The 23,008-nt window shown below is 44.3% G+C and overlaps 1 protein-coding gene across 5 annotated transcripts in view; it reads left to right on the top strand.

Annotated features, from left to right (window-relative positions):
- Positions 1 to 5,297, top strand: part of PPP4R3A (protein phosphatase 4 regulatory subunit 3A) — a 72,750-nt gene extending 67,453 nt beyond the window's left edge. For all 5 annotated transcript variants that reach the window (XM_073349442.1, XM_073349444.1, XM_073349441.1 and 2 more), the window contains 3 exons: positions 532 to 722; positions 1,286 to 1,512; positions 4,431 to 5,297. In XM_073349442.1, the coding sequence (XP_073205543.1) occupies positions 532 to 722; positions 1,286 to 1,512; positions 4,431 to 4,544 (532 nt within the window). In that variant the 3' untranslated portion in view covers positions 4,545 to 5,297. The remainder of the gene's footprint in view (positions 1 to 531; positions 723 to 1,285; positions 1,513 to 4,430) is intronic.
- The last annotated feature ends 17,711 nt before the right edge of the window (positions 5,298 to 23,008 follow it).

The following is a 23,008-nucleotide window of genomic DNA, read 5'->3' as shown; positions in this document are numbered from 1 at the left end:
TGACACCTTGTTCGTGACATCTATTATTATAACATTGGTATTAATTGATTGAGTTTTCATTTATCTATAAAGTATAATAATTTTATAATTCTTTTAAAATGTCCTTTGTTTTTTTGGGGGTTTTTTTGGCAATTGTAGATTAGTAGTATGACAATACTCCACAATTTACTAGTACTTTTTAGTGCATTTTATTTAAAAACACAAAGACTACTCTTAGTAATTTAAGACTTACAGTACCTTTGGAGAGAGCGATGAAGTATGTGTGAATGTGCTTATTCGTGAGGTTTTGCTGTGCTATATATTAAAATTTTCTCTTGTTGGATTTCTTTATGTGGTCCACGTAAAGTAAATAAATCCATTTCAGGATGACTTTTAAAAAAAATAAAATATTGATAGTTCTTTTATCACATTATTTTTGTCTGTAAGCTCAAATTGTGTAACCCTACGCCATTCGGTTTATTCCAATATTTATGTAAGCTTAAAGCAATACTTGAGTCTCAAAACCCTTAAAACCTACTTGTTGTTCCACAGCATGCGCTCCATCTTGAGAAACCATAGATACCGGAGAGATGCAAGAACCCTAGAGGATGAGGAGGAAATGTGGTTTAATAGTGATGAAGATGATATGGAGGATGGCGAAGCAGTGGTGCCCCCGTCTGACAAAACTAAAAATGATGAAGACATTATGGATCCTATAAGTAAATTCATGGAAAGGAAAAAATGTAAGTGCCTGGAAGAAGAATGGCCATGTTATCTAGTTTTAAATGAAAGCCTGCGCTTCTATTTTAAGGAAGTATTATAGTCAGGGGTTTGCCTGTATTTTCATATAAAGCCTTATTTTTAGTATTAGAACTTGCTACATGCAACTAAACTCAAACCATTTTAGGTTTTATTCATATCTATTTTAAGGCATAAAAGTGAAAAAATAATGTTCTTTGAATGAATTTGCCTGTTTTTCTTAATGCACTGAAATGAAAAAATCCCAGCTGAATAATCAAGTTGTCCATATGCTGTTTGCTTAATTTATATCTAGTCAGCTTCTTTGTACAGTCGACAAATAATATCACTGAAATAATGCACAATGGGGTCCTGGTCCGTGACAAGGGCTGCTAGGCATTACAGTAATACAAGTTGTTATAAAAATGTATTCATATCTCCTTCCACCAAGGTACAAGTGAAGATAGACAGGTGGAACTTTTGTAGCAAAATATTAAACATTTCATAACTCACATTTATTTACAAAAATCACTGGGGTATCACTGAAAAGTATATTTCTTTTCTACAGTGAAAGAGAGTGAAGAAAAGGAGGTTCTTCTGAAAACTAATCTTTCAGGTCGTCAGAGCCCAAGTTTCAAACTTTCCTTCTCTAGTGGTACAAAAACTAACCTTACCAGCCAGTCATCTGCAAGTAACTTGTCTGGCTCTCCAGGATCGCCAGGATCTCCAGGATCACCAGGATCACCGGGATCAGTTTCTAAAAGCACATCTCAGATGGCAGCTATTACTACCAAGGTATTTTTCAGTTACCAGTGGTCAAATTTTTATTCTAGCAAATTTAGAGCCCATCTGATCACCTACATAAATTTGAGTTATTTCCAGTAGTTTAAGAATGGGTTCATTTTGGGAGAGTCCTTAGTACATTTTCCTGGTCTCTAGCACTTTTGAAGAACCTTGACCTAATATAAACAAAAGGAGTATTTAAATCAATTTTTATGCACAAACTTGTGCACAACTTAAAAAAAAAAGTCTTAAATATGAAGTATTTATTTGACGTATTCTCCATTTTCATTTAATTTTACTGTGGAATATAAAAAGCAGTCTACATTCGTTGGGTTGCATAGGAATACTGGGTGGACACAAATAGTTTGCTGTTGAAAGAGTTAATGGAAATATTACCAAATTTTGCTGCACACACCACCATATGTCCCTAGCAGCAATTCTTACAGCAGTTTCCAGAATCCTACAGCTATTTTATTAGCTGTGGCCATATATTCTTGGAGACAGTTGCTGTATGCCACAACACACGTGTGATTATTAAAATTTTGCTTCGAACGGAATTTCAGCTTTTTTTCAGTTGACTGTCAGTTTTCAGGTGGGGCACACTAAACTAATGAAAAATCATTAAAAAGGATTATCAGTAGTTGTATGAAATACTCGGAAGGAGCATATTAAAACTCCAACAACACTATATTTGTAAATGCAGTTAACTACATTTTGTCCTAAAATTATATACAACTCTTGTGTATTATCAAGATCAGTTTTCACAGTGGGAAAAGAATATATGGAGAGTAGAATTTCATGGTAATACAAACCCACTAAGAAAACCAGAACCTACTATAGTACTGAATTCTTCCATTTCTGAAGTGTCATTTGGATCTTTCTCTAGTCATGTGTTCTCCCGGAAGCCTGGAAATGAGGCCATTTCATCAGTTTTTAAAAGTCTGGATGAGTTTTCTTCACTTCCATATCTCATTTTTGTTCTGTCTTACCAAAAGTTTTCTTCTACCAGTCATAGTATACCAGCAGGAGGGAAGCCTGATTGGAAAGAGAACTAATGTGAGATTCCCTTAAAAATGTCCCCTCCAAGTTCTTCTGTAGGGAAGAGGGGTGGCAGATTTGTCCCACCCTTAGAAGAAGCAGTAGGTCAGGTACTCATGGAATTTAACTCAGTCTCCAACAGATTCCCTATCCATGTGGAGGCTTTCGTTCCCTCACCAGCCTCTGGTAGCCCTGCTACTCTCCCTAGCAGGAGAGTAGAGTTAAAGCTTGGACACCTTTAGGACGTTCCTTATATTAGGTGCTCTTCAGAACAGAGGGGATTCCACTAAAACATGAATACAGGGATTGCACATCTTCCTACCCCTCTGCATGCATGGGTCACTGAGTATGTAGAGGAATATGGGAGAGTAGGATAGCGCCACAAAGGAAGCTAATTGTTCTGTTCTGGAATGACAGTATCTACATGTAGAAAACTCCCCTTTATGTACAGATATTAGGGGAATGATACTGCCCTTTGTTTTTTAGTATTCTGTAAATTAGTTTTTGTTTTATAATTCACTCACAAGCTCAAAAGCCAAATCAAAAGTGAACCTTACCTACAGTACTTAGTTTGACAGTTTCCTGATCCTGACAACCCCTCTTCCTCCATCCCACCCCCCAAGCAATAAATCTAGCTGTATATATAGTCTTACTTGTTGAATAATTAGACTGTTTTAAATGTCAAATGGTCCACAGTACTTGGAAAAGGTTATATTTACACTGTTATTGTGCAGTTTGTTGGGTTATCTGTTAATGCAGTGCAACAATGGTCTTTCTGTATAAGGTATCTTCCTCTTAACTTAATACCATAGTATTTCTGTGGATTCTGAACATTTTGCTCTAAAAATATTATCACTTATTCTTATATACGCCCATTAGAAATTAACATTGGAATTAGGTTTTCTAGTAACATTTATTTACTCACATTATTTTATATAGATAATATATATACAGTATTACGCTGTATAAAATACTACTGTATATTGTGTGTATATATTATATACAATATACTTGTTGCATTTATGCCTCGGTATGCAATGGCCAAAATTTTCTAACTTGGATGACTAAAGTTAGGCACCTAAACAAGGGGCTTGATCTTCAGAGGTGCTGGATGCCCACAACTCTTGGTAGTCATGTGTTGACTAAATTCCAGAAATTTGAAAATATTGTAGTAAGTGGGAGTTGTGGGTGCTTACCATCTCCTAAGATCAAGTCACATATTTAGGTGCCTAAATATAGATGTAGGTGCCTAACCATAGGCATCTGAATTAGAACATTTTGATCAGTATGTGCAATGTAGATGAGTTAATGTTACTAGAGATACTTCTAATTTTGAATTTCCTAAAATTGTTTACATTTTGTAACCTTCACATCATATTAATATAGCTACTTTGCATATAATAAACATATATTTAAAATTACTATTACTACTTTTAAATTAGTGTTAGTGAAAAGAGACCATATTATAAAATTATCCTAATTGATAATTCAATTTGAAGGATGTTCCATATTGTCTCTGAAGTTCTGCCAGATCGCTCATTGCTGCAGTCCAGTCAACTATCCTAGGTAAAGGAAATTTCCATCTTTGTACAGATAGAGCTGCAATGACAATTTTTTGCTAAGTAGTTTGCATTTTCTTTAATTTCTGCCCAAATTATCCCCATAGGTAGGATTGTTTGGAGGGGTAGAACCCTTTTTTCGGATTTACTGTAATCAGCACTTCCAAAAGACATTACTTCTGTGCATGTTGGAGTTGGGTTGTTTTTTGTTTTTTTTACAAAACTTCAGACTTATCAATATTCTTGTGGTAATAACAGTTTCTAGTATCTCTGGGTTTGGGCAATATTTGGTTCATTTTTGTGTACGTCTTAATTATTTGTATTTCTTCACAGGGAGGCCTCGTGGGGCTTGTAGATTATCCTGATGATGATGAAGAGGATGATGAAGATGAAGATAAGGAAGAAACTCTACCTTTGTCAAAGAAAGCAAAACTTGAGTCATCATAATGGCAACCGTCTAATATCTATTCCAGTTGGGGAAGGGAAAAAAAACTACTAATTTTTCAAATGAAAAATAATACACCACAACAGCAGCAATCTTTTGTGAATTACTGTGTGTGACACAGATCAACCTATACAAATGGATTTCTGCTAATCAAGTGCCAATTCAAAGGAGCAGAAGAAGGGGAAAATATTACATTTAGGGGGAAGACTTATGCCTTTGAGCTCTCCAGCTTGGACCACACATTGCCCTTTTCTCAGGGAAGGAAATGGAAAAAAATAAAAAGCCAACAGGGCAGGAGTTTTGTTAACGGAACTCTGGATTGGCTGGTCAATTACTACAATCAGAATATGCTTTCTTGGACAATGTATGGGACTTTTGAAGAAAAGGCTGTCTTGCCATAATTCTTCACTAAGAATGCCAGCAGTTTCTTTGTATAAAGAGACCTGCCTTTGAAATCATAAATTCTGAACATTTTAGTCAAGCTGCAACAGGTTTTAAAAACCTCTATGGGGGAGGGCCTGAATATAAAGTTTCCTCTTTTTTTATCTGTTCCCTTTTGCCCTTTAAACTGCAGAATTTTTTTGGAGGTGGGGGATTTGTCTGTCCCTTCTTGATTAAAGATTGAGTGGAATTCTAGATGTGGTCACTTTTTGTGTCATTATTTTATTTTATTTTATTTTATTTTGCCCCCTGAGTGTATGCTTAGTTGTTGAGTATATATTTGGGACCATTAAAAATTTTTTGATGTAATATAATCTCACTGTTGTGCTGGTACCTGTTTCACCCTGTGTAATTTTGTTTTGCAACACAAATCTTAATATGTGTAGGATTTTATGGAAGATGGTATAGTTTTTATTGAAAAAAAATGATTCTTGCCACAATGTGCATACAAAAGCAATACTATTTTGTGACTAAATATTTTATATTAAACTTTACATCAGCAACTGTCTTGAGAAACAATTCAGGGAAATAAGATGTAATATTAAAAAAAAAAAAAGTTGAAGAAACCTATAAAGATGAAATTAGTATTCCAAAGAGATTTTGAAATATCATAACTGGGAACAGTGATGGTATACTTACGAATCAAAATGGATGATGGATGATTTAGGAGCACCAGTATATTGACACATTTGACTTATGAAAATAAAAAAAGAAATCATTAAAGGTGAAGGAAAATCTGCATTAGTGGTATTTTTTAAACCTCTGACTCCCTTTGGAATACCAGTTTTAGTGTTATAAAGATGGTTCCAAGATTTGTTCATTTACCAGAATACTGTCTATTGAGATCTATTCTGGTACCTGGCTAGAAAACGCACTAAAAATTTAATTACTAACTCAATGACCATATCTGTTTTCCAAAATCTGATTAATCTCAATTCTTAAGTGAAACTAAATGCTGCATGCTACTTCCTTAGTTTCTTTTGCAAATGTAGACTTTATTACATAGAGGGATTACTTTCAATAAGTAGCAAAATAATAAGAGTATCTTCTTAGAAATTAGTTTCATTCTTTTCCAAGCAAAAGATACCTGCTTAATGAGAAGTTGATTGCCCTCTGCTCATTCACATCACCAGACTGTCACAAGTACAAGTATGCCATTTTATAGGATTTGACCATAGATAGCAGCTTAGCTTTTAGTGTCTGTAGGTGGAATGTTGCATGGAAACTGACACATTGCCTGTAAGGTGCCTACAAAAAATACTTTTCAGATTGTGTGCCAGTTGTCAGTGTCAAAGCATTTGAGCTTCATCTTTATTAATACATATGTAATTGCACGGTGATTCCAGATTTAAATGAGAAAACACCATAGGGGAAAGAAGTGAATTGGTTATTGTAGCACACAATGTGAGTTAGTCTTTCTTTGCATTAACTACCTTTTCCTCAACAAGTTACTTCAGTTTTTCAGGTCCATGGTTATTTTATAAGTTATATTCATAGTAAAAAAAAAAAAAAAAAAGGAGTACTTGTGGCACCTTAGAGACTAACCAGTTTATTTGAGCATGAAAACTTATGCTCAAATAAATTGGTTAGTCTTTAAGGTGCCACAAGTACTCCTTTTCTTTTTGCGAATACAGACTAACACGGCTGTTACTCTGAAACCTATATTCATAGTGTATGGTTGTGACATACCAGGGTACAATCCAGACTAATGAACAGTTGTCACCCCTGTCCTGCAACCTTGGGTGCATTACAATTCCTTGCTGAAGTAGCTCCCAGCTGGGCCACAAACAGCATTCCAGCATGCAAGCCACATCCTGAATGTCTGTATGTAACTGCAGCCTGCCAGCCACACTTGGGTTACACTTTGGCTATCACTAGCCTTGGTTATATTGCAGGATGACTGCAACAGTCCTAGATTTTCCCCTAGAACTGTATGTCCTGTACTGCCTAGCTCTGTCCTGAACAGTATATGTATTTTAAGGAAACATGCCAGCTTATTGTTTCAAATAGTTATTCAAACGCTTCAGTTTAAACTCAGTTTTATTTAATCCAGTGTAAAACATAAATATGAGCACCAGCAAAACAACTGCAAACCTAGAATTGGCCAGATTAGAGAGAGAAGCAAGAGACAAAGAACATGAATACTAAGAGTGGCACCAGAGATGAGAATGAAGGAGCAGGAAGCTGCCCACTGGTGAGCCATGGAGCTGAAGGAAAAAGAAACAGCTGCCCTCCAGAGCCCTGGAAGCTGAGAAGGATAAGGAAAAGAGAAGCAGCTGCCCAAAAACAAGCCATGGAGCTGAATGAAAAAGAAAAAGCAGCCCTCCAACAAGCCCTAGAAGCTGAGAAGCCGAAATAGAGAGAAACAGCTGCCCGCAAGGGAGCCATGGAGCTGAAAGAGCAAGAGGCTCAAGAAAAGAAGGAACAGAAATATAATCTGGACATGATGGGGAAAAACATGGACAGATCCCAGTCACCAGCCTCTCCCTCAGTTGAAGGAACCCTCAGCTGGGATAAGCTGTGTGCTGCATGCAAGGAATCAGGCTGCATTGGAGAATACCTTACCACTTTTGAAAGGCATTGTAAGGCACCCCAGGTTGCAGGGCAGGAGTGACACAGCTACTCAGTCTGGATACATCACAATGGTGTTCTGTAAAAGGACAATTATCGGTGAATTTTGTGCTGATGAAAGGTGTTAGATTGATAGCCCAAAAATTAAATCTGTCACTAACCAAACAGGTACAACCGAGCGTTGAAGTGTGAGTTTCCCCACATTGTCTTGCTGAAGTGGCTCAGTGCTGACTTGGAGGGATTTATCTTTATGGATGAGAGAGAAGGGGATGCTTCAGTCCATGTTTTTGGGGTTTTTTTGTTTTTTTTAATTTATCTGATCTAAATGTCTGGGTAGCTGTAAGCCAGTCCTGGAAATGTTATTGCTTGAAGGCTATCGACTGTTTCACCATTGTGATAGGCTCAGCTGTACCAACTAACTGGAAATGTGCGAGACACAATTGATGGTCATTGGACAACAATTTGAAAATCAAAGGCTTGGTATCTCTCTGGATGTGCCACTAAAGAAGGGCAGCCACCAAGGCAGGAACAGGTGCCACTGTTCATCAGCAAAGGGTTGATTCTTGGTATCTAATTGTTTTCATGCTACTGCTTGAGAAGTTGCAGCCATGTATTTCACTTAGGTGTGTGCACACACCTAAGATGCACTGGAGCCAGAGAATTTTGCCTAGTAGTACCTGTAGAGGGTCAGCACTTGCATCTTGTGGCCATAGTCCCTCCCCTCGCTGTATGAGGTAGTGCCACCCTGACCCCTCCCTCAGTTCCTTCTTACCACCTGTTGATGGAGTCAGAGCTCTGGGTGGTCTTAACCTCACAACCTCTCACTATTTTAGTCTCTCTCTTTGTAGTTAGTGGTACCCTTAGTATTATATTAGTGTTAGTTGTATTTAATTAAGTATTCTTTTGTGTTGCCCTAACTGGGGTTTAAATATTGTCCATCATGTGGGGAAGCAATCCCCAACAACAATCGCCATGCATGATGCACGCTGTGCTTGGGCAAGGCCCATGTCAAGGAGCAGTGTTCAATTTGTTGTTCATTCATGAAACAGACTCATGGCTAGGGACCTTCACCTAAAGCAGCACCTACTCAAACAGACCATGCAGCCTGCTTCCGCACTGAGGCCCTCATTGGATTGGAGGTCACGCTTGGATTCTGAGAGTGCTGCCGCTTCACACCCTGGAGCAGGCACCAAAGAGCTGGAAGAGTCCCTGTTGAGTGCAAAGAGGAAAATGTCATATAAGACTCAAGACCGCTCCATGCCTCATAGGGACTCTTCCACCTCCCCCAGGAAGAGCACGAAGCATGGGGTAAGTGCCAGCGTGTGGGATGGTGTGAATGCCTCTGACCACTCCTTGGTACTGAGTAAAGAGGTTAGAGACATGTACTATAGACTTTGGTTCTGGCCCTGGGGTGTCTATTGAGTCCTGTACTGATGAGTTAAATGTCGGTGGCATACCAGGCCGCTACAGAACTCTTCTGCCTTTCCATTCCGACCTCTCCCTTGGTCCAGGACTTTGCCAAGGCTGCATCATTTATAGCCCCACTACCTGGATGGGCTGCTGAACCCTTGGGTCTATTGGCACCGCACCCTGCTGATCCCCTTCCACAGTCTGAAAGTAGGGCTGGTACTGGACTCAGAGCAAGGGACTACCCTCATCGGCACCAGTTCCCGCCTTGTTCTGGGCAACAGATGAGTCAGACCAGTTACTTACATCCTCTGGACTAGCTCCACCTTTATCCCTGGAAACCCAAGGCTCCTTGGTATCTAGGTGTGGCTCTTCCTCCTCCCACTATCCATTGCCTGATCCATATTGGGGACTGTTTATGGAGCACTACAGGCACCAAGATTGGCACTCATCTTGCAGTCGGGACAGGGACCCCTGGTCAAGTGCCTATTGGCCACCAGTGCCCTATCCTTATCAGTCACCTCCATAGAATCTGTGGGACATTCCTTAGTCACAGAGGTCACTCTCATCAGCTAATTCTAAGATGAGGTTGCCAGGCAGATTGGTGGCAGGAATTGTCGACCCACTGCAAGTTCAAGCACCAGTTAGCTTTCCCCATGCTGAGCCTCTGGAGCTGTCCCTCCCAGCTCCACCAGTCTAGGAATGGGAGCCAGCCTTCGTGCAGTTAGCCGCTGCTCTTCATCCCCGGACAATTCAGCAACGCCTGACTCATCTTCTTCTCCAATACCTGAGGGTTTCAAGGCCTACCAGGACCTTTTGCAGCACGTGGCTGCTTCACTGGACGTTCAGGCAGATTTCCTGCAGGAGAACACCCATAAACTAGTGGATATTCTGCAGCTGTCTGCTCCTGGGAGAGTAGCTGTCCCTGTCCATGATGGGCTCTTAGAGGTTCAAAGGTTCTGTAGAGCATACTAGCATCAGTACTGTCTACCATGAAGCACATGGAGAAATGCTGTCTATCCTGTTGCAGAGGTTTGATGGCTTTTACTCCCATTGGCCCCAAATTCCATAATCCTAGCTGCAATGAATGATAGCCTGCCAAGGTATGTTAAAGTCCTATCCTAAAAACAAGGACTCCAAAAGGATAGATTTAATGGGCAGGAACATTTACACCACCTCCTCCCTGCAAATGTTGATTGCAAACCAACAGGCAGTGTTGTCCAAGTATGACTTTGTAAATTGGACAGCTATGTCTAAGTTTGTGGGCCAGCTGCGTGAAACCTCCAGAGTGGAATTTTGGGCATTTATCAATGGAGGCTATTCAGTAGCCAAGACGTTGCAGTCTGCACTGGACATTGTGAATACTTCAGCCAAAGTTATGGTTTCTGTGGTGACCATGAGAAGGGTGTCCTGGTTGCAGAATTCAGGCATTGCTCCTGATGTGCAGCAGGCCACAGATGATTTGCCTTTCGGTAGCCAGGTGTTTGTTTTTGGACAAGACCTTGCACTCCTTCATGGATTCTAGGGCTACCCTATATTCCTTGGGGATGTATATGCTGGTAGTGCAGAGGCGCCACTTCAGTGGCCAACAGCAGCATCAATACCATCCACAGTGCGCCTTTTGGGCAGCCTTTTCCTCCCTTGAGACAGCTGGCTTACCCCAGAAAGGGGCATAGATCCCAAAGGAAGAGGCAGTTGGGTCCAGGGTCTGGCCAGTCAACACACCTTCTCCTGGTCCCCATTTTGACTCTTTGGTCTAGAGCAGTGGCTGGTCATCAATTCCTTTGCCCCACCTCTGTTCAGGGACAGGCTAACTCACTTTTAGGATGCCTGGGGCTTGATTACAACTGATAGCTGGGTCCTAAGCACTGTCAGATCGGGATATGCAATCCATTCCTCTCCACTCCTCCCCTCCACCCTTCCTCCCTGTCCATCTTCAGGGACTCCTCTCCCAAGATGCTGGTCCTTCAGCAGGTCCACTCTTTACTGGTCATGGGAATGGTGGAGGAAGTTCCTTTGGAACACTGGGGTCAGGGTTTCTGTTCCCAGTGCTTCCTGGTTCCCAAGTCCAAGTGAGAGGTAAAACCTATTCTCAACCTCTGCAATCTCCACAAATATATTAGATATATGAAGTTCAGTATGGTCACCCTGTCACCCTGTGTTGACTCAGAATGACTGGTTTGCTACTCTGGACCTTCAGGATGCTTGCTTCCACGTGGCAATTCTCCCAAGCCACAGAAGACATCTCCAGTTCATTGTGATGAATGGTTATTTTCAGTACACAGTCTTTTCCCTTCCATCTATCTTCTGCCATCTGGGTTTTGTCAAAGTCAGATTCAGGACTCACATAATTTGTCAGACCACTCTGTTTATCAGCAAAGCCCTTTGCCAATGCACCCAGATATGTGAGTCCCTCTCTGAGGCTCAAGTTAACTTATTTATACAAATAAGCCAAAGCCAATTTAACAATTTAAAGAAACAAAAGGAAGCAGAAACTGACAAATATACATACATATCTTATTTGCATACTAATGTTTACCAATCTAGCTCAGTAGGAGTTCTAAGTTTGAGGACCCATTGTCTCACACTCCTTAATGTTTCTCTTCCTGACAACTATATTTCAACAAACCCTTCAAGTAGCATTTCTTTAATGAATTATAATTTCAATATAATTCATTCTACTTTCACAGTTTTTATCAAATATATTCTCATGGTGATGGCATACCTCAGGATGAAGGGAATCCACATCTTCCCGTATCTGGATGACTAGCTACGCAGGCCAGGTCTACACTATAGACCTATATTGGTATAACTACATCACTCAGAAGTATGAAAGATCCGTAGTTAATACACCTCTTGGGGAGGCATATTAACTACACCAGCTGGAGAGCTACCTATCTACATAGGAGCATCTTCACTTAAATGCTTAGAGTGGCGCAGTTGCACCAATGTAGCATTTTAAGTGTAGACCTGCCCTCCAAGCAGGTCCAGGGAAAAGAAGTCCTTTATCACATACGCATTACATTGTGCTTACTTGACCATCTGGGTCTCGTCCTAAACATTGGAAAGTCAACGTTGGTCCCCACTCAGAAAATCGGATTAATTGGGCTGCTGATACTCTACAAGTTTGAGAGTGTTTCTGCTGACCAACCATTTCCAGACAATTTACCACCTTTGTGTCTGTCTGTAGTCTTAACCTTCCACAACAGTTTGCATGTGCCTGAGGCTCTTAGGCCACAAGTCCACTTGTACACAGGTGGTTAATTTGCAAAGTTGCACCTTTGTCTTCTTCAGATATGGCTCAGGACTGTTTTAACATCCAAGCCTTCACCCTCTGGACAGATTGGTCTGCCTCCCTCTGTTGATCCTGGACTCCTTGCAATGGTGGCCGGTTCAGAGAACTGTATGTTAAGGCGTGCCCTTCGCGCCAGCCCTTACCAACCAGGACTGTTGTCATCAATGCCTCCCTGGTAGGTTAGGGAGCACATCTGAAGTCGCCGAATGTTCACGGCCTGTGATTGGAGTAGGAAGTGCAACTGTATATCTCACTGTCCTGGAGTTTCAGGCCATCTACAATGCCTGTCTCGCTTTCCTAGACCTCATCAAGGGTTCAGTAGTTCACATACTTAACAGTCAATACCACTGTGATGTATTATGTGAACAGGCAAAGGGGAGCACACTTCAGCGTGCTCTGACAAGAGGTGATCAGGTTGTGGCAGTTCTGCATCAACAAGAGTATCAATCTGATAGCCGATAACTGGTCCTGGGTCCAGAATCATCTTGTGCACAATCTCAGGAATTTTGCCCTGCACCACGAGTGGGCTCTGAAGTTCAGCGTTCCGAGAGTCATCTTTGCAGCGTGGGGCATCCGACAATTGACCTGTTTGCTACAAGGGACAATAGGAAATGCCATCTGTTCTGCTTTCAAGGGGGCCCCAGTCTAGGTTCCCTGGCTGACTCCTTCAACCTCAGCTGACAATCAGTTCCCTGTATGATTTTCCTCCAAGCCTGATCATTCCGCAGGTCATCCTCAAGCTGAAAGCAGATCAGACCAAGCTCATCCTCATTGCCCCGGCATGGCCGTGGCAGTGTTGGCTTTCCAAGCTTGCACTAACGATTCAGCCTCCCATATCCCTTCCTCTCCATCCTAACCTGCCTACTCAGAATCATGGTCATACTTTATATCCCTCGCTCAGCTCCCTGCATCTCACAGCATGGCTGCTCTGTGGTTGAATGAGGAGGAAGAGCTATGTTCAGCAGCTGTTTGACAGGTCCTACAAGTAGGATAAAACTCTCTACCAGGGTGGCCTATGGGGCAAAGTGGTCGTTGGCCCATTGAGTTCAGATGATGCTGGCTGGTATCCAAGACCTCTTGAAGTATTTGTTGCATCTTCAGTCATTGGGTCTTACACTTAGCTCATTGAGGGCGCATCTAGCAGCGATCTCAGCCTTTCATCCACCCATTCATGGATTATCACTATTTTCCAATGCCATGGTGACATTGATCTTAATGCTTGTCTTAGTGGCTTTCATGGGACCTGTTCAAGCCTCTGGCATCTTGTCTTTTTCCTCTCATGTGTCAAACTGCATTCCTCATGGCGATAACATCTGTGAGGAAAGTGAGATTGTTGCAGGTTTTGATGGCAGAGCCTCCTTACACACACTTCTCCAAAGACAAAGTGACGTTGCAGCAGCACCTGAACTGTGTGCCGAAAGTGGTTTCTCAGTTTCATTTAAACCAGGCAGTATGTTTGTCTGTGTCCTCCTCTTCCCCCACCAAGCCACATTCATCTCCAGAGGGGCAGCGTCTTCTTGTGCTGGATGTCCGATAATGTCTGGCCTTTTATCTGGACAGGACTAAACCCTTTCAGGCTTTGCCTTGTTTGTTTGTATCATATGCAGGCCATATGAAGGAACAAGCAGTCTTCTCACAGACTATCTCTAAGTGGGTAACTTCCTGCTTCAAGACTGCATACGAAACAGCTTTGGCTACATCTCCTCTATGGGTGTGAGCTCAATTCTATGCGAGTGCAAGCTATGTCAATAGTGTTTCTCAAGTGAGGTCTCAATATTGGATATTAGCAGGGGTGCTACATGGTCATTGGTTACTGCTGCATCCAGAACAGATGAAAATTTTGGGGAATTAGTCCTGCAATATTTGTTTAAATAGACTCTGAGCCAGACACTCCTGGGTATAGCTAGTGAGTCATCCATGTGGACTACACAGCTGCATCTACTCGAAGAAGAAATGGTTACTTACTGTAATGGTTCTTCAAGATGCAGACGTGTATTCTACGACCCTCCCTCTTCATTGAAGTCTAGTCTTCAGGCATTCAGTGTGAAGGGACTGAGGGGGGGCCAGGGCGGCGCCACCTAATAGCTCCTCCCTTAGCTATATGGCCATGAGGCACGAGCACCACACCTCGCAGGGTACTGCGAGGCAAAATTCTCTAGCTCCGGTGTGCTGCCCACGCGTGCACGTAAGTGGAATACACACTTGCATCTACTCAAAGAAGAAGCAGTTACAGTAAGTAACCATTTCTGCTATTCCACTCCACATATTTGCATGGTTCATACATGCCTCATGCCAAGCTGCAGGTGTGGCACTGGATGTAGGAGAGACATGTACATAGGGGGAGCAGCAGTCTAAGACAGTGGTTTTCAAACTTTTTTTCTGGCAACCCAGTTGAAGAAAATTGATGCCTGTGACCCAACGGAGCTGGGGATGAGGGGTTTGGGGTGTGGGAGGGGCTCAGGGCTGGGGCAGAGGGTTGGAGTACAGGGGTGAGGGCTGTGGGGTGGGGCTGGGAATGAGGGGTTCAGGGGTGGGAGGGGGCTCTGGGCTGGGGCAGGGGATTGGGTTGCAGGAGGGGGTCAGAGCTGGGTGTGCAGGCTATGGGGTGGGGCCGGGGATGAGGGGTTTGGAGTGCAGGAGGGGGCTCAGGGCTGGGGCAGAAGGGGTTGGGATGCAGAAGGGGCTCTGAGGCGGGGCTGAGGATGAGGGGTTTGGCATGCAGGAAGGGGCTCATGGCAGTGGATTGGAGTGTGGGGTTGGGGCGCGGGCTTACCTCGGGCAGCTCCCAGTCAGTGGCGCAGCGGGCTTCCTAAGGCAGTCTTCCTGTCGGTCTGGGCACCTTGGACTGCGCTGCACCCTGGAAGCAGCCAGCAGCAGGTCCGGCTCCTAGGCAGACGCCCGCAGCTCCCACCTGCAGCCACCGCCTCCCACAGCTCCCATTGGCCAGAAACCGGCCAGTGGGAGTACGGAGCCAGTGCTTGGGGCGGGGGCAGCACGTGGAGCCCTGTGGCCCCCTGCGGCCCCCTGCCTAGGAGCCGGACCTGCTGCTGGCCACTTGTGGGGCCCAACGTGGTGTCAGAACAGGTAAAAACTAGCCTGTATTAGCTGGGCAGCACCGCTGACAGGACTTTTAATGGCCACCAGTCGGTGGTGATGACCAGAGCCACCGCAACCCAGTGCCTTACATTCCGTGACCCAGTACTGGGTCGTGACCTGCAGATTGAAAACCACTGGTGTAAGGCACTGCTGAACATCAGTAGTTAGTCTCCTTTACTCTGTGCTGGGAGATGTGTGCAAAAACACTTCGGCATGGGAACAAGCTGGCAAAATATTGGGGTGGAGGGGAACTGGCTTTTTGAAAAGCAGTATAAAACAGAATGCTGATGAAACTAAAACTGGCAGAGGGATAATTATGCATCATGGTTGTGGCTTTATTTCTGAAACTTGACTGTTGCAACTTAGATGCATCAGAGAGCATTAGCAGCAAAGAAACCTATAACAGTATAGTTTGTTTATTTGTATTACATAGGAGCTCTAGCCATGAACCAGGACACCATTAAACTAGGTGCTCTAAAAACACAGAACAAAAAGACTCTTCGGACCCAAACAGCTTACAATCTTGTCATCAGTTCTTGAATGATTTAGTTAAGTTTAAAATTAACAGTTAATACAATCCACAAGCTAACAAAATTGTCTGAATTGTAGAGTAATAAATGTTTTTAAAACTGTCCATTTTATGTGGCGCTAGAAGACCATTTAAGTGCAAATGGATATTTCTGTCATTTCGTGTGTACCTTACACTTCTTTTTAACTAACAATTCTGGCCCAGTTAGACATGCGTATCTAAAGGGGCCATAGCATGTTATATAACCAGGTTTGGAATGGAAAAGTGATCTTGCTTAGTGGTTCTCATACCATTTTCATTCCACTTTTCATGGAAAACTTTAAAATGAAACATTTTCAGAACAAAGAAATTGTGAGGGGATATGGGTCCATAAGATCTCTCATAGAAAGTGGGCCACAGGATGAAGATGATTTATAGATTTCATGGCCAAAGAGACCATCGCAATCATCTAGTTAGACCTCCTGTATAACAAACATCATGCCTAGAATGTCCCCAAAATAATTCCTAGAGCATATCTTTTAGAAAAACATCCAATCTTGATTTTAAAATGGTTAGTAATGGAGACTCCACTACGACCCTTGGTAAATTATTCCAATGGTTAATTATTCATAGTTAAAATTTTACACCTTATTTCTGGTCTGAATTTGTCTAACTTCACTTTCCAGCTGTTGGATTGTGTTATACCTTTCTCTTCTAGATTGAAGAGCACACTATTAAATATTTGTTGATGATGAAGAAAACTGTTCTGCTCCACATTTCTATCTAGTCTAAACTAGGGACAAAGCTATGATCTTTGTTGTAGCTCCCTACTGACCATGGCAGTTTTGGGTGACAAACTTGTTACAGATGTCTATTCAGTTTCTGAATCAGCTCCCAGACTGCCTGGACCTGATTTTCACATCACCACAGCTAAATGCTCCATCCAGACCCAAAGTCAAGTCACTGCATCTGATGACAAGGCTGTTGTTGGCTTCCCTAGAAGTCCAAGAAATCCAGGCAGGAAAATATCTGTCAGTAAAATATCTTCTTCTTGGTATGGGCAGTCCAACATAGTCTGGACTCTGATACCAAAGAATGTTGACTACTTATTGCATTTGAAGCAGTGGGGTGAAAATCAGGGAATAAACCCCTTCCCCTCCTCCCCAACCCCAGAGGGAGTGTTTGCTGGGAGTTTTTCCCCTAAATGGTCCCTCAGTGCTCTGCAGGCTCACTGCCTGTACCTCAGCCTGCAGCATGTCTGGGCTCAGCAGATACCCCTGTTCCTCCTGTGCAGCCCTGTCTACGGCTGCAGCTAATGGGAATTGTGCCTACCTGGCACTCTGCCAGGGAAAAGGGCTCTGTCAGGCAGCTGTGGAATGGGAACTGTGCATTTTGAGCATCAGCCATAAACCCTGCTCTGCCAGGGAAAGGGGCTCGGAGTCTGAAAGGTGGGAAAAAGTCTCTCCCCATCCCTCCCCACTCCACAGGCTGGTTCCACATTTAAGCCTTAGGAGACTTTCAGGCAGACTGTGACCATTAAGAGGATATGAGCGTCAAGCTGTCCTGCAGTGGCTCAAGAGTGTGGGTACCAACCTCAAGGCAGACTCTTACGAAACAGGGCACAAGCCTCAAATTGGTTGAGTTCTATGCTTAGATTTCACCAACTAGTTATCAAGTGTTCACTCCTCAGGCACTGTAACAGCCTTAACATGGAGTCATAGACAGTCCCCTTGGTTACTCAGATCTGTCTTGCCCTCAGGTAAGCTTACCTTTGGGATAGCTGGTCTCTTACACCAAACATCACAGCAATAGTCAGATTACTGCCAGTCCCAAAGGCCCAGTCATTTACTCCAGGTCAGTTGCACTATAGATCTCACCCTGAAAACAACCCTTGTAGTCAATCCTGTAATGAACTGTGTAAACATTTATTATGTCGGCAAAGGAAATGAGTATTATTTACAAGATGAAAGTAGGCAACCATACAAACATGCAAATGAGTTCCAATCTTAACTTTCAAGAAGAAGTAGTAGCAAATTCTATAACAAGCTAGCTCTATATGTCCTTCAGAGCTAACCCAGGCTAAACACGGGAGATCTCTTGCTTATGCGTAGAAAACCTTGCCCTTGAGAGTCCAAGCAGCACTGAGATACAGTTCCTCTTTGTTAGGGCTTTATATTAATTCCCCTCCTCCCACTCCATCTGTTTTGAGTTGCAAACTTAGCTGATGGGAGGAATTCACTTGCACATCTCATCACGGGAGAGGGAGTGGGAGGGAAGAGAGAGAGCAATCAACAAAGTCCTATTCTCTGATCCACAAATTTTGTCTGGTGTCAATGGGCTTTTTTTGTCATGCAGGTCATAACATCATCTGTTGGAGACTAGTATTTCACATTAGTTGCTGCTTTTCTTCTGTCTGGTGATTTACATAGTTACAGAGACATACAATGCAAATGCTCAAATATTACCTTACAATATGGGATACAGATGTTATAAGTGAGATGCAGGTAGCAACTTACAAACATTTTTATAATTGTAATACCTATTTTAATATTAACACTATGGGCATGTCTGCACTACACAGTTTTGTTGACAAAAGTCAGGTTTCATTGACAAAACAGTTGAAGTGTACACACAACAGAGCTCCTGCTGATTTAACTCTCCTGCTATGCCAACATAACAAAACCACCTCAATGAGCGGCATGGAGGCTTTTGCGAAAAAGTTAGAGTGACTCAGTACAAGTGTAGACACTGTGCTTGCTTATGTCGCCCTAAGTGGCCTCAAGGAGGTGTTCCACAATGCCCATCATGACCACTATGGTAAGCCGTTTCTTCTCTGCTGCCCTGCCACCAAGTACACAGGCATCCACCCCTCCCCCTTTAACGCCTCAGAATTGCAAAAATTCCTATTTCCTGTTTGCTTGGGGTGGACAGCTCACATTGCATCTTCCCAGCTAATTATGCTGGCTTTCTGCAACAAATAGGCTCCTGTGTGGAGTACAGCAGAGTTGCTGGATCTGTTGGCTCTGTGGGGAGAGGAGGCTGTGCAGTCACAGCTCTGAGCCATAGGATAGTTCAGATGGCTAAGAAGGGCACAGAAGGGACACACAACAGTACCGTGCCAAGATCAAGGAGCTGAGGCAGGTGAACCAGAAGGCAAGGGAGGCCAACTGTCACTGGTGTAGCGCAGAAAACATGCAGCTTCTACAAGGAGTAGAAGCTGGTATACCTCTGCTGCCAGAGCCCTGTGGATACTTCGGGGTGGGACTGGAGGCAGCGCCCAGGAAGTCAAGCCCAAGGGCGAAGTGCTGGACAAGGAGGTCGAGTTGGAGAAGGATGTGGGACAGGCACCAGGCTTGTCTGGTGGCGTGGTGAGCCAGGACCTCTTTTGTATCTGGAGGGGTCTGGCCAGTCCCAGCAGTCTGGCTCTAGTGTGTCTGAAGCAAGAGAGTGGAGCTCTGGTAAGTACTCTTTTCTTTTTCTGATAGTGCAGTTACATAAGGTAGAGGCATCCTTTATTTTGTTACATGGTGCACGTGAGAGAAGGGATCAAAATTAACAACACTAGGTACTGTTTGCATCTGCTTCGCATTCCCCTGTGCGGCTACGCGGGGGCTACAGAAAAGTTTGTTAATGCACACTGAGATCTCCCAGGAATCCTCCATAGAGAGCAGTAGGAAACTTTCCTGCAGATACTGTGCAACTCTCTGCCAAAGCTTCCTTGGCAGAGCTGCTTTGTTTCTTCCCCTATTACAGGAAACTTTGTTGTGCTGATCAGCAGCTACTGGAGGCACCAAAGCAGCACACAGGTGAGCAGAATCCAGACCTGGTCTGAAACCTCACACATGCAAGAGATGCACCCTTTTATCTTCGGTTACCCGCAGTAGTGCGATTTCAGCTTCGATCGCTTCCACCTGTGAAAAAAGGTGCCAGTATTAGTATCCCCACGTGCCTATACTGATCCCCTTCTGGAAACCCAGACCCTTTGTCCTATCTTCCACAACCACCCCCCGGGCCGAACTCACCATGTTTAGTGCTCTGGCCATGCTGCATGTTTGCCAAGGGAAAGTGAGAAAGAGGTGTATGTAACTGTAACCCTTCTGCCCATCAGAGTTGGCAGCAACAAGGGCCGGGTTCAATATCTAGGGGATCCATTCCAACAACACAATGCAAACCGGCTCGAGCCCCCACCCAGTGACCTGGGACAAATATATACCACCCCCGCTGGGCGCCTCCAAGAGGCAATACTTCCCCTCTCGCAAGCACAGAGTCTGAGTGTAGCAAAAAGCCTTTTAATAACAGAGAGAAACAATGTGGCATTATGTTGGGGAAACACCACCAACAGGATTCATAACACAACCCATGAGCAAAAAACCCACCCCAAGCAAATTGGGGCATGCCCCTTTCCCTTTGGTTCTTGAGTCCAGCAACCCCAAATCACCCAAAGTCCCAAAAGTCCAATGACCCAAAAGTCTCTGTTCGTGGTCAGGGCAGCCCCAGAGTTCGAAAGTTTATCTGCGGAGCTTTACCTCCCAACCTGGGTGGAGATGGGACGGGGGTAAGAGGCACCTTACGTGATCTGAAGCTGGCCGCCCCACAGCTCCATAGGCCTTCGGCCCACAAGCAGCTCCCACCGTCCTACAAACTGCTCCACCAGCCTGTCCACAAGGCACTCCAGCCCTCCCGCAAACTGGTCCACAATATATTGTCAGGCTCCCCCACTACTTAACACAATGCTCAGTGATTTCAGCTCTTAGTCAGTTCAGCCCTTTGGTGAATTCAGCTTGTAGCAGGGGAGCCTCAGTGCTGGTGCACCATTAGCCCAAAGTGAGCTCAGCAGCCTGTAACTAGACTCCTAATGGAATCAAAATTAGACCTGATATTCCACAGTGGAGAGAGGAGGAAGTGCAATTAGCATGTAAGGCCCTCATCAAGGGGCCCATGCCACCAAGTATTAATACTTGTCCCCAGCCTCTCTCAATTCACAGAGTTTTAAAACCCATGACCCTTGCCTAGCGAGTGCTATTTAGTTGATGGTGAGTCCCTCCATCATAACAAAAGGCCAAGTACAGTTCCAAGCACAGTTCCCATAATCAGGATAATAACAATTTATTCTTCCTGCCCCAATAACAGAGACACTGGGGATCCCACAGCAGCCAAAGTGACCATTTGGGCAGCTATGGCCTCATTCTAGGCAGGGTGAGTGTGCCTATGCAAATGAGATCAGCCCCTGAAGTTCTTTTCCACAACTTGCCACACTTCACCACCAGATGTCAGGGTGGAGCTCATCCTGACACTGCTTACATAACTTTTATGATTCAAGACTGTGAGTACACCCACAATACTGACTCTGTGTATTGTTTCTTTTGCTTCTGGATGTGCCCTGGAGGGCCAGCTCCTACACACAGATGGATGGCCTCCATCAGATAAGGAGGCCAACAAGGAGTAAAGAGGACATGTTTCACTAAGTGCTGCAATCATCAGATCTATCAGTCCACTGTAAACTGGAGCCCCACAGCCTGGGGCTGACAGTTGGAGCCCTGCTGCCCGGGCTCTCCTCCTCCCCAGTCCCCAACAGGGAGGGAGCCTGGGTTCAGGCTTTTTCCCACCCTGGTCAATCCCCTCACCAGGAGGTAGTGTCAGGGCTCCAGCTGTCAGCTTTGGGCAGCAACAGGCGATGTAAGTGTCTACCTAACTACATTGACTTAAGTGCTTTGCCTTTCATGGAGGTGAAGTTATTAACTCGGTACAGTGGGCAACTTACGTCAGCAGGACTGACATTTTAGTGTAGAAGCTAATAGCATAAGCTGCCTTGTGTTGACCTAACTCTGTAATGTAGACCAGGTCTCAGAAGAACCAGACTGGTTCCAGCTCTATATTTGTCAATGTTTAATTGAGGCCTGGGGACCTTGGCATAAACTGGCACCTGGTTTGCCAGGGTCACAATGAGGATTCCACTCTGCACGAAACTGCACCTTCATGGGATTATGGTAAGTGAGAAATCCCTTCCCATGTTCTTAGTGATCCTGATTTACTGAGCAGAGCCCAGAGTGCTATTCGGTCACTCCTACAGTATATATTTGCATGCTAGCCAACCTGGGGAAGCAGACAGGCAGCCTTTCAGAGTTCTGGGGACACCTAGCAAACTACTCCCACCCATAGGCACTGACGCCGTGGGTGCTCTGGGACTGGAGTACCCACAGGGAGCTCCCTGTCTCACCCCCACATCCCAGCTCACCTCCGTCTCCACTCTGCCTCCTTCCCTGGGTGCACCGCATGCCCGCTTTTTCCCCCTGGCTCCCAGCACTTCCACCGCAAACCAGCTGATTTGCGCAGCAAGCTCTGGGGAGGAGGGGGAACGCAGTGGGCTCGGGGAAGAGGCGGGGCCGGAGCAGGGATTTGGGGAATGGGTCCAATAGGGGCAGGGAGGGGGCAGAGTTGGGGCGGGGCAGGGGTGAGGAAAGGGTGGAGTTGGGGCAGGGCCAGGGGCTGGGGGGCACAAGCACCCACCGGTGTTGGAGAAAGTTGGTGCCTATGCTCCCACCACTGAGGTATGTATATCAGTCCTCCTCATCATTTGGGTGAGCCCCATGCCAAGATGAATAGCCTTCTACCTTCCCCCTGTAAACAGCCAGGGGAAGGACCATACATACATGCACACAACCAAAGCCCGCCCACCCATAAAAAAAACACAAACCCGCAGGACTTTTCCAGACCAGGAAGCCAAGGCCTTGCAAGATCTCTAACAAGGTATCTTCCTATTGGGCCACTCAATAATGGAGTACACCAAAGCCCCAGGATGCCTGTAGCTTATCAGGTGTACTTGTAGGCAAGCATAGTAGGTACTATCGCAGGTGTATCCCAGTAACCACTCGGCTTGTCTACACCATTGTTACAGCTGTAGCGCTCCAGCGAAGACACTACCTATGCCAACAGGAGGGATTCTCTCGTTGGTGTAGGTAATACACTCCCCAAGAGGTGCAGGCTGTGTCAAAGGGAGAATTCTCCCATCGACCTAGTGCTGGCTACACGGGCTTAGGTCAGCTTAAAACCACGCTGCTCAGGGGCTGTGGATTTTTCACATCCCTGAACAACATAGTTATACTAACCTAACTTCCTAGTGTAAACCAGACCTTAGACACATGGTTAAG

This window comes from Lepidochelys kempii, chromosome 6 (genome assembly GCF_965140285.1).
Source record: "Lepidochelys kempii isolate rLepKem1 chromosome 6, rLepKem1.hap1, whole genome shotgun sequence".
Lineage (NCBI taxonomy): Eukaryota > Metazoa > Chordata > Testudines > Cheloniidae > Lepidochelys > Lepidochelys kempii.
This window is presented reverse-complemented; position numbering and strand designations above follow the sequence as displayed.